At 38.8% G+C, this 12,680-nt stretch overlaps 1 protein-coding gene across 2 annotated transcripts in view; it reads left to right on the forward strand.

Annotated features, from left to right (window-relative positions):
* Window positions 1-12,680, forward strand: part of LOC133491734 (cell adhesion molecule 2-like) — a 286,042-nt gene that overhangs the window by 210,865 nt on the left and 62,497 nt on the right. The window contains exon 6 of one of the 2 annotated variants that reach the window (XM_061803280.1): window positions 3,125-3,151. The exons of the other annotated variant lie outside the window; for it this stretch is intronic. Coding sequence (XP_061659264.1) covers window positions 3,125-3,151 — 27 coding nt within the window. The remainder of the gene's footprint in view (window positions 1-3,124; window positions 3,152-12,680) is intronic. 2 annotated transcript variants of the gene reach the window in all.

Raw genomic sequence — 12,680 nt, forward strand, 5'->3', positions numbered from 1 at the left:
AAAATGGCGACTATAATGGGTAGTTGTGCAGCTGCTTTTAAAAGAAATGTCATCACTCGTGTCTGATGCCGGAAGTCGCCCCGCAGTCCAAAACAAACATAGCTCGCCTCAGTGGCTTCAGGTGGGTATCAAAACAACGTGAGCGCAAACTATGTAATACGAGCGTCATGGGGACATTAAAAATAAACGGGAGCGAGCACACAATTGAAATGCTCTTTTTTTTTTTTTTTAAATGTGCACATTACGCTTTTTTTTCTACGTAGTTTGAGCATTGTTTTGATAGCCACCTGACGACATAGTGAATGATGCTATGGATTGGAGCCAAATGGAGGGGAAGAGGTTGCGCTGCGCAAGCCAAACTCTTGGGATTGAAAAAATATTTCAAATCATCAATGATGAGTTCCACAGCGATGCACCAAAGGTAGCTACTATGGATCTTTTTCAGATTGGAAATGAGTCAGATGCTTCTTTTGAAGGCTTGGACAAGGATGTGTAATGTAGTGGATAAACTGCACTATGCACAAACGTTTTATGGACAAATATTTAATGCAGTGTTTAATGAACAATGTCAAAGAGTTTATATTTTTAAGACTGAAAACTCTTGGGATTAAAAAAAATGTTTCCCCACAAATGCCATGGATTATACAGAGGATGACATGCTGTTGGAGCAAAATAGGATCTGTGTTCATGAATTCAGGATGCACTAGAACTGGACCAAGTCACTAAATGTAGCTACGATGGATATTTTTCAGATTGGAGATGAGCCAGATGTTGTTTTTGAAGTCTTGGTCAAGGATGTGTAATGTAGAGGATAAACTGCACTATGCACAAATATATTATGCACAAATATTTAATGCAAAAAATGTTAAAGTCAAACAGTGTTAAATATTTATTTAAGACTGTAATATGTGTTATCAACAGTATTAATAAAATCTTGTGCCATCATTGAGCATTTATTTTAGTTGAGGGTTTCTGTTCTGACAATTGCAGGGACCAGGGCAAGCATGTCTTGTGGCCTGTCCCGAGATTATATTACCGCTACATCAGCACATGCACATTATTATTAATGATTGTTATACAGACAGGTTTTTAAAAACAATACAAGTACAAACCTAACAAAATATAAATACAGATTATTCCTAATTTTGTCATCATATGGGTAGCAGCAAATTGGTGGTGCGCATTGTACATTGGTAGAAGGGTTTTTCCTGATTATTTTTTTTTAATTATTGTTTTTATTTATTTGTTATTTTTTAGGTCAACTTTGGGGGTGCGCATTATACTTCAGGATGCATTAAACTCGAGAAAGTACGGTAATTTATTGCAGTTTTACATTTATGCAATATGGCAACTGGGGGCAGTATAATAAACTCAAGCAGACAAAGAGTGTCACAACTACAGTAAGTGACTCGGTAAACTCCAGTAATATGTCTTCTTTTTTTTTGTGAGCAAGTCATATTCTCTGTCATCATGTGTTTATCTACTCTTGTTGTTCAAATACCCGTTGCTTAAAGGCTTTGTCCTGGCTGATCGGCTAATATACCACTCTTGTATAATATACCATAATAATAATACCACTCAAGTACTGTGGATAGTCTGAACTTCTCGTGGCAAAATTGTCTCCTTATTACCAACCACATTCTGATGTCAACTATTTATGGTGCTTGGTCTTTTCTACAACAGTCAGAACATATTATTACGTATTATTATGATTATTATGATCGTCAAAAGGTTACGAAGGGCATGCAACATAAAAATGTGTCCTTCAACAAAAGAAACCACTCTTCGTTATGGCAGTTACCATTTACTCAGTTTTGTATTTGATTGTTTTGTATTTCCGACCAGTTTCTTTTTCAAACAAATACTAAGTGTATTTTTGAATAGTTTAAATTTTGATCAGACTGCAGAACATTATGTAGCCACCTTTAGAAACAAATGTCTGTTGTCAACCAAGGGCCTGTATGTCCAAATGCCCTAACTGTAGTTTGTGCATTGCGTCCAATCAGGCGCATGGCAAACTTGTAATCAGTGGCCATTACAATCACTCTGCATATAGCATTCCCAAAATGGAGGACTGCGAGAGAACGAAATGAAAAGTGTCGACAATATCAGCTTCCTGGGATATGTGGAACTGTTGTGTCTGTTGCTTAGTAACTGTAATCAGATAAAACTGCAGAGCGCCCCACACGTAGGGCTTCTAAGCAATTTGTGTGCCCCCCCCTTCTCACCTCATTTTGGGTGAGCCAATACTAAGTTAACTATAATTAATTTCCTTAATGTTACTCTTTCCTTTACATGAACTTCCCTGAAGCAAAACGGATATGTTAATTCGCATCCACCTGCTTTTATGGATGTTTTCATGTGTGGTGCCAGGTCTTTTGTCTTTTTTTGTGTATTTTTTTTTTGATACATGAAACGTAGACTGAAATTGTCTTGGTTCTTCCCATTCTGTCTTTTTTTCCAGTACTGTCTCTTTGAGGTTTTCAGCCTCACTGGAGGCATTCCAATAGATTAATCAATTGGGCAAAGCCGTGTGAAACACACAAAAACAGCGATGCACACACAGAAATAGGCAATCTAACTATTTGTTTCGCTCCTTGTTGTCTCTGAGGAGACGGTTGGTTGTCTTCTCTCTTGTGGTGCTCTTTTTTTTTTTGTGAGCTTTATGCGTTTCAGCAAGCCTCCTGCCGGATTACCTCATGTCATAACTTATTTCTTCTCGAAGGACAGTCCTGTCTGGGCCTTTCGTGACTGATTACTCTCCTGTCAGTCAGCAGCGAGTGTGAACCTTCAGCGGTGTTTGCATGGATGATTGCTGTGATGACACAGAGCATGAACTCATCAATAACAGCAGAGCAACAGGATAGCCACATCTTTGGAAGATGCCCACATTTTGGTGGACTAACTTAAAGTGGGCATGTTGAAAAACGCAGTTTTGTGGGACTCTTGATAAAATATTCGTATACCTCATATAGAGACACACTGTTGTTTCAGCAGTTGTCTAATCATGTATTCTGTCTTTGTCCCTTTTTCTTTTGTTTTTTTATTTTTTATTTTTATTTTTCTCTCTTCCTTCCTCTTGCATTCCGTTCAACCCTACCTTTTGTCTTCTTGGGAACACCAGTGATGGCTTCCAAAGGCAAAGTCAGAGGTGAGTGGTGGCCATGTTTAGTTTAGCTCTATTTAGTTAAATAATTAGATGTCCAGTGTGTTTGCCTAGTTTCCACCAAGCAGTACGATTAAAGTTGGCAAATTAGGAATGGTACACATAAAGTACTGTATATTGCATTTCCTCTGTAATGGGTTCCCAAATATCCAACCTTTACTGTCCCACATTTCAGTACCTTTTTTGTAGGTTCCCTGTGGTCCACTTTAGCTTACTTGTGGAAGGTGGATCTGGACCATCTGCCTTCCATTCCCTCTTCCATGTCATAATCCGAATAATCTTTTTTGGCAGAGTGTGTACAACACACAAGGAATTTGTCTCCGGTAGTCGGCGCCACCCTGCCATTAAAGCCGTTAAAGTGGAGCTCTAAATCACATGGAAAGAAAGATTCCAAGTCTTATTTCTTCACGGACATTTCAGGACAGTGCCTGGTACCATGTCTTGTTTATTTTCAAAATGAAATATAGCGCTTAGTGGAAGCATTAGCTTCAGATGTACGTTCACGATTATTCGGTTTCATAGTTAATTCATACTATATGTAGTATAATGGAATGGACTGGCTGAGTGGTAATAAATGTGTTTTAAAAGATATGTTTCCAACAAGGTCACTGATGTTGTCGTGGTACACTTTGGTGAAGGCAGCGTGGTTTCAGTTCCCACTCAGTGACGGTGTTTATATGTGCTCTGTGACTGACTGGCGACCAGTTCCGGGTGTGCTCTGCCTTTAGCTTGAAGTCGGCTGGGATAAGCTCCAGTGCACTGAACCCGTAACCAGGATAAGATGTGTTGAAAATGGATGGATGGATGGCTGTTTCCATCAAGTGGATCAGTTGGACTCTGACTTCCACTCGCTCGGTTATTTGGCACGTCTCTACGTAATAGACAAAATGTTCTGTCACTCAATCAACATACTGAAATATGTCTAGTCCTATCCTTTGGGAAATGGAATGGTGTAAGAAAAGTAGTATAGTACTGGGCCACCACCAATTTTCACAGTAGAAATGTACAACTCTTACCAAGCTAAACCAAATTGCTTGGTGGAAATCGTCAAGGTTGCTGTGAATGGGCAAGAAACTGATCAATAGGTTAGCCCAGCGGTCGGCAACCTTTGACACCGAAAGAGCCATTTGAACCCGGTTTCCACGGAAAAGAAAACACTGGGAGCCGCACATCTAAAATGAAGAAAAAAAAAACTTTTACTACTTTACCGCAGCATGTTTCTCCATTGGCTTTGCCGGGCTTGAAAGTCGCTCAAAATAGACGGCGTTTCAGCGGGTATACCCGCTTCCGCAGTGTGACGTCTATTTTGAGCGACGAAAAAATAATATCAAATAATTTAATTAATATTTTAATATTTCAAGATCACAATCTTCAAATTTAGAACTAAAATAATATAAAAACTAACACAAATAAAACGCACTTCAATTAAATACAAAAAAAAATTTTTTTGTAATTTATTTTCCCAAGCCAATCAGAGCCGCATTATAAGGATGAAAGAGCCGCATGAGGCTCCGGAGCCGCGGGTTGCCGACTGCTGGGTTAGCCTATTTTAGCAAAGCAAAGCAAATTTACTTGTATGGCATGTTTCATACACAGGGTAATTCAATGTGCTTTACCTGATTACAAGCAACTAAAAACAAAGAAATCAAACATTAAATATATGTTTTGTGTGCATTAAGCACCACATGACCGCTATGTTTCAGTAACTGTATATACACATAACCTTAGTCAGTAGTGTCTCACGCTCTGTACAACCACCATGTAGGGATAATTTTCTTAAAATTGATAAAATTGGAGCATTCCATCGTCAATTATGCCTACAGGTAATATCCTTACGAAATGAGAAGCAGAGGTGTACGATTTTTACAGGAGGACAATAGATCCTCTCCCAATTGATGGCTGATACCTCTGTGTGAAGTACTGGAAAGGTTTGCTAGACTTTCAATAAAGCTGGCTATCTACTCCAATAAAACGATCTCGACACAGTATAGAAATATATATTTTAACCCAAAATCTTGTATTTAAACGGTTTCCTACGTTTAATCATCTTCTTTCCCTTCTGCCTTCACATAATCAGTAGCAGTAATAATATAGTACTGTAAATGCAACCTCATGTGTGATCCCATTACTCTTCATCATTGCTGACACCCTTGCCCGTCTTGAATGTGGTTGCCGAATCCATTTAAACTTTTTTACACTTTCTACAGGCCAGGATCTGACAAATAATGAGACATCATTGCCCATAACCTGGCTATCAATCTTTGTTACATAAACTGCTAGTATAGGAAATCCCTCCCTCTTCAAATAGGACAAACAGATGTTATGTTAAGTCAATCACAACAACCCTTTGGTTTTGATTGTCATTAGTAAGATTATTTTGTCATGTATGAGTGGTTGTTTTAGTATCACAAAGGATAGTTTCATTGTTCCTTCTCCACAATAACTCTGAAGAGGCGGCTGCTTTCTCAATAAATAAATAAAACTCTGGATAAATGGGTAATGTGCTTTTGTTCATCAAAGAGCAAAGGCAGTTTATTTACAGTACATGATTCAGGAACCACTGAGTAACTCACAATCCTCATTTTGCGTACAGTATTGGTAACCAGGGGTTGTGGGTTCGTATCCCACTGGGGCCTCCACTCCCTGAGAAGGGTTGCGTCAGGAAGGGCATCCGGCGTAAAAATTGTGCCAAACATATGTGCGTTCATCTGAGATGACACGCTGTGGTGACCCCGAAAGGGACAAGCTGAAAGAAACTTACTATTGGTAATATGTGATGGCAAACACCCATACGTAAAATATTATATCAATGTGATACAATCGATATCCATATAGATATTTGTCCCTCTACAACGCCACAACTTTGGGTAGCAAAATAAATAACAAGCAATAAGTGGAATTTATTTGTAACAATAAACACCCAAATATATGTGCATAGTTACAAATGTAGCTTTTGTTATGAATTTTTTTCTCAAATTATTGTATTTATGCACCAACTAAGATTTAGTGTCAAACAGCTGTCTGCAAGTCCTTACTGCATGCCTTTTTTTATTTATTTATTTGTTTTAATTTTTAAATATATCCATCAAACCGTTCTAAATTATAAGCGGTGCCGTACGAGCACCCCTCTCATCTTGAAGGAAAAGTTCTGCCTCTGGGATATGACACATTTCACTCCTCATTGAGAAGTATATGTCAACACATTGGCACATAGCAAATAATTACACTGTAATTGTGTTGATTCTGGCAATTTGTGAATTTAGGTTTAGTCAAGGTGATTAGTATCAATATCCCTTGTGAACAGTTTCTCCTCACCTCTCAAAGTGGATTGCTTCTTGTGACTGAATAAAGCAATTTTTCCTCTTTGTCACTTCTATGACACATTTTGAATTCCCCTCCCCCATTTATAACTGATTCCGTTGACCTTATGCTTTTATGACATTTCATTTACAAAACCAATTAAGGCAGGAATCGTATGAAGGGTTGCTAATGCCTCTGAAGGCCTCACAGTTGAAGAGCGCGCTTTGAGGAAATCTGTCCTTATGGGCAAAAACCAGGGAAAAATTAATTTGTTTTTCACACAATTTTTTTTTTTTTGTCGTCTGTAAAAAAAAAAACCTGTGGAAGCACTACAAAATGATTTCTCTGTTCTTGTGGTGAACAGTGTAACCACTATTTTGAATTGATTATTTTCAGTGGGGAAAGCATTTGTATAATGTTTGAAAATTTATCGAGGGGCCACTTCCAGTGTGGCCCGTGAGGTCCAATTATGAAGCGTACTCACGAGTCACACAATTCACACAAATGTTTTTCAGTAACAAGGTGAGCATAAATAAAGATGAAGAAATGCATGCATAAATGGAAGCCTGCTTCCCTCTCCTGTGAGAGAAGTATCTGTAAGGTTTTTGTTTATTCCTTTGTTTTATTTTTGCCCTCACTCACCTCGCAGCTGTCACCTTCTCCACAGTTTTGCCAGGTAAAAGAGACCACCAGTCTATGCAGTATTCATCAAGGACAATTTAGCTCCATTTTAAACCCATCCATTTTGCGCCCTTGGCTCAAAAATAGGACTGTGCAATCCCTGAATCTGGAGAAGAGGACACTTGATCTCACCTTGAATATGTTCCACTCAGGTTTATATCTTCGCCCTTCAAAGTAATGTTTGTGAATCGAGGGCAAATTATATTGATGTCCAGGAGAAAGCGTGGCTGTGAAATTATCTGACATTCATGATGTTTTATTTTGACACCACAGTGTAGATTGATCGAGAGGTTATTTAATGTTGTGGAAAGAAAATGTCTTGGCTTCTTTGGAGGCTTTTTTTGTTTGTTTGTTTTATACCACCTCTGCCGACAGTTTAACTTCAGGTAACATTTCTCACGGGGACTTGATCAGCTCACAACATGCTGACCTTATTAAGTGACGGAGCCATGCGCCCTCTTCATCGGGGCCACGGCTGTGAATGGTTACCCATTATGGGGCCCTCCTCTGTCAAAATGACACAAGTCATTGTTAGAAGAGGCTACTACAAGTCATGGGGTGGAGGGGGGGATTTTGCTTAATACTCGTGTTACTCTTTTTGTCCTCAAGGACACACAAGTCAAAAGCTATATATTATATGGACAGTGCTGTAAAAAATTCTAAAAGTGCATTTGTCACCTTTCTGATTTCTGATCTTTTCATGAACTGCCAGTGAAAAGCAGAATTTTGATTGGATTTAAGTCGGTACTTTGACTCGGCCACTCCATAATACTTTTTAGTTATTAAGAATCGCATTCTCTGTACGTTTTGGGTTGTTGTCCTGCTCCTCACCAAAGAGTACTATCTTAACGGCGCAAACTGATGGTCCGACGTTCGCCTGCAGGATTTTTTGGTAGATGGCAGAATTAATTAGTACAGTAATTAAAGTGAGAAATCCAGGTCCTAAAAAAGCAAAGCAACCCCAGACCTTTACACTGACATCTGCACATTTTACAATGTTTTTTGACAAGTGATGCTCCCCCCCTCAAGAAATAACCGGCTGCTTAATTTCTTTAAAAAAAAATCTCAATCTTGGACTCCAGTTCACAAAATCTTTCTCCAAAATCTTGGCAAAAAGTGCTTTTGTGGTTTATTTTTCAGCAATGGTTTTCACCCTGGGAATTCCCTCATGGGTGCTGTTTTGTCCATGGTCTTTCTTACTGCTGAATCATGAGCACTGAATTTAACTGAGGCCAATAACACCTGCGGTTCTTTCAATCTCATTCTGGGCTATTTAGTGACCCCCAAGATGAGTTGCAGTTGCCCTCATGGATTAATTTTGATGGCTGGACACTCCTGGGAACGTTTACCACTGTTCCCAGTTTTCTGCATTTTTAGACAATGGTTCAGGCCGAACTGGCGTGTAAAATTTCTCGGCTGGTAGAATTCAATCATTTTGTGTATTTGTTCCTGATTTTCTTTGCATTTTGGCATTGATGTGCTTCCTTTTTATATCTTTCCCACTATTTAACTATTTAAGTGACTTCTCCCTTCAACAAATCTGGTGATCATTTAGAAAAACTGCATTTTGTATTTACTCGGGCAGTCTTTGTGACATTAATAGTGGCTTGATGATCGTAAAAACTCTAATTGTGATTAATGTGCAAAGAAAGGATCGGGGGACTAATATTTTAACGGCAATATACTATATAACTGTAGAGTTGAAACATTTACTGAACAAATGACAAAGAACAGCAAACACAAAAATATTACGACAAAAATGACGAGAAATGTGCCTAATGTGCCATATCTCTTCTTTCACTCCCTAGTACCAGCCCTACATGGCTCCAGTCTTTGATTTTGGTCAGTCAGTTTTGCAGTAAAAAATATTGCAGGAAACTGCAATAACCCAAGCAACTTGAACGCATCAGTCGGAACGAGACATAGTAATATGCAACAACAATGGAGGAGAAGATTGCTGTTTATCATTTCTGGTGGGGGTGCATTACATTAAAAGGAGAATTCGGGCAGGAAAAAAAGAAAAGAAAAAAATGGACAGTGGCAACAAAATGGCAACTGCACAGTAAAATACTGCAACATTAAAAGCGAAGCCACAGCAACACATTCAGCTAACGTTGGCTTGTGTGTTTGTCGTATTGTATCAACAAACATTACAATAACACAATAATATCCAATCCGGGAAAAGATCTTTATACCTTTTTGATTGTAGAGGATAGATAGCGAGTCATAGCCATGTACTGTATGTGGGTTCCGTGATGTGGAAAAGGCAAAGGCTGTTTGGTTGGTCTGGTTTGGCTCATAATAACAGCATGTCTACAAAGCAAGGCCATTTCTTCTCTACCTATTGCGAGAATCCTTTCAGCGCTCTCTGCAAAATGTTGACATTTGTATCTCTAGCAATTGTAAGAAATTGCAATTTAGATGTCAGAGTGCATTCTGGTCGAATATTATCGATGACCTGTAATTGTTTCAGTGGTTGATATGGAGGAGGAAAATGTGAAGTATGGAAAAGTGGAAGACTGAGACCATGCCTTTGAGGGGAAAAAATGAACATATGGTAGCTGGTAGTATTAAACATTATAAAGATTTTACTTCACTTTTTTATTGCTGTAATGGTAATAAAATCACGCCTCACTATTACCAAGAAATGGTTCTACAGAGTGCCTGACAGCTCTAGTTTTTACATCTCTGTTGATGGAATAACCACAGGCATTATGAGTTTAAGATATCCTTATGTTCTTTCCATTGCATTGCATTTCTTCAACTTTGGTACAAACAACCTTTTGTCTCAAGGTCGAACTGATTACATTTAGTGGTCACTGTTCCCTTTTTTGTGACCTCACATCTTCTGTTTGGAATTTAAAACGAAGCACTTTGGTCAAATTTGCCTCCAGCGGCTATCGTGGTGAAGGTTCTTGGCCATATCGCATACACACATCCACTGATTCTGACTCTACCCTACTGTGTAATAGGAAATTTGAGCTCTTTGTGGAAAAGGTCAAATTTTACATTTGCTGATGCACAGTAGGGTTGTTTTTATGATGTTTTTCAAACAGTAATAGCATGATGGAACGCAGATGTGTCAGAGCTTTGTGATCTTTATCAGTGGAGTTTTAATTTACAGCAACTTAAAAAGCAACAGGTTTGACCAAAATTCTTGGTCTCCTTCAATCCATTTTTTTATGGTTATACATCATAGTTGTACAGCTCAGTTGAGCTCCAGTCCTGACATAAAGGTCAGCAGCTCCAGGCTGTCCGTCTGTCTGGCTGCACTTGCCCTCTTCTTCAATGCCTTCTGAATGCCTAAATAGAGAAAGTTAGAAGAGTCTTGCTTGAAAGGTCATGCCGCAGCACAGAACGCAAGCATGTGCAATACTCCCTTATTACTATTAGTTGGCTGCTAGTTTGCTTTTCCGTCAGCGCTCAGGGTTATATATTTGGTAGCGGCACTCATTGTTCCTCTAGCAAAATAAATCTCGATGCAGTATTGACACCGTGTGCGGTGGTCTGGCTGTAATGAGTGCTCGGGAGCTCCAAGTCCAAGTGATTGTCAGGAAGCTCTGTGGCCAGCCTTGATTGTTTGGTGAATAGATGCCCATAATGGTTGAGAAAGGAAATGAATGTTAACGAGTGCTTCAGTCTTAACTTTTTTCTTATCTAGCATGTCTGCCATAGCGGGGTTGAAACGTGGAGGAAAAAAATATTTGCCGTTTGATCAGAGACGATGTTAACCTTCAGTGCTCCATCTGGAAAGCTGTAGTTCAAACTGCAGTAAGTGAAAGAAAACTAATTTCCCTATTGCATCTCTCGCTAATGTCATGCAGATGAGGAAACTGTTGACTTGCTCAGCACTGGCATGTCATTCAGATGTGAAGGCAATTAAACTGAACCTCCCTTCCACACAACCCCTCTTGTACTGTGCTCTTGAAAAGCACAATGGAGAGAAAGATCGGCAGAAGTGATAGATCAAGATAAACGGGAAAGACTAGGGAGGATATGAAAATAAGAGGCAAAGAATGTGGAATTGCATCCTTCAGGGACCAAGTCCAATAGGAAATGTGCGACGAGTGAATTGAACGGCATGCGTGTGAACTGGAAAAGAAAGTAGGGGAAAGCTCCGAGTTGAAGAGAAGATCTAAATTTAGACATGGAAATCAGGAAAGAGCAGCTGCCTTCTTTCCTCAGGAGATACATTTAAATCAGGTCTGGGTAGGCAGAAGAGAGAACCCAAGAAGCTCCTCCATTGGTCAATTAAGCACACACACGACTTCATTGTTCTAACAGAACCATCATGGCCCTTTCAATCCCAGTGGGGCATTTGTGCAGAGGTGTTCCTGGATGTCATTGGGCCTCCTCCTTGTGCTGCAACTTGTTATTTTGGGGGGGAAAAAATAATAGATGGCGTTTCCATTCCATTCCATTCAGGGTGTTAACTTGTATTTTGTGTTTGTAATGTATTTTGTGTTTTGTCACTTTCAACATTTCAAAATGAATGGGTTGTCCCACGCTTAAAATGTTGTTTTCTTGTAATTTATGGATTTGAATAATACTTAACCATCTTTTTCAGTTTATTTAGGATCCTCACTCATAAGATGAGATTGGACAGAAACATTATTTCCACTATTAAAGGGAACCTCACCCTCATGAAATTAGTTTCAATTTGTTTGAACAGTGAATTCCTTTTTCAAAATACAGGTGCATCTCAATTTACAAAAAACAAAACAAAACAAAATGACCAACCGAGAGTGGCAAGATGGAAAAGTGAATTTAAATAGTTAAATTCAATAAATGAGATTCATGTACTATATTTCACTGACTAGACACAATGTGATGCTTCATGATTTGATTTTTTTTTCCATACCTTGCAGCTAATGAAAATCTACCTTCTCAGTTAATTTAAATATTCAACAAGAAACAATCAAATTGATTTGAATGTAGATCTTAGTTTTGGATTCGCCTTTTTTTTTCCTTTAACTGTTGATTTAATCTGTAAAATACCATACGAGTTTTGCTTCTTGAATAGAACTAATGCCCTCAATTTTAAACAAAAGGGATTTTCTGCAAATGTCGCGCTGATGTTGCAAAATCTGAACATCCCTGAAACAATACCAAGCTGGATAGATGACATTGCACGCGGGCAAACAAACTCACCGTAATAAAAGTTTAGCCGGATTTTGAAACTATTTTTCCCACAGGAAATAATTGAAGCGGCAATAATCCATTCCAGGATCAAAAATACCGGCCTTTATTAACCGTACTATTCTTTTGTTTGTTTTTTCACAGAATACTCACTCTTACTGAAGTAATTATTTGGAGGTTTATTTTTTCTTTCAGTTTCGTCATATTAATCTTAAGTCATACAGCCCTTACTTGAGTTCAATGTTGGGCTAATCTACCCAATTTGAGTGCGTCTCCAACATCATCTGCACGTGCCATCAGTGGAGCAGGTTGAATATTACTTTCCCTTTGTGGCAAGAGCACAGGAAATAAAATACATCCCATTGGGCTGAACTGTACGTACGGGGAGCCCGTC

This window comes from Syngnathoides biaculeatus, chromosome 18, assembly GCF_019802595.1.
Source record: "Syngnathoides biaculeatus isolate LvHL_M chromosome 18, ASM1980259v1, whole genome shotgun sequence".
Classification (NCBI taxonomy): domain Eukaryota; kingdom Metazoa; phylum Chordata; class Actinopteri; order Syngnathiformes; family Syngnathidae; genus Syngnathoides; species Syngnathoides biaculeatus.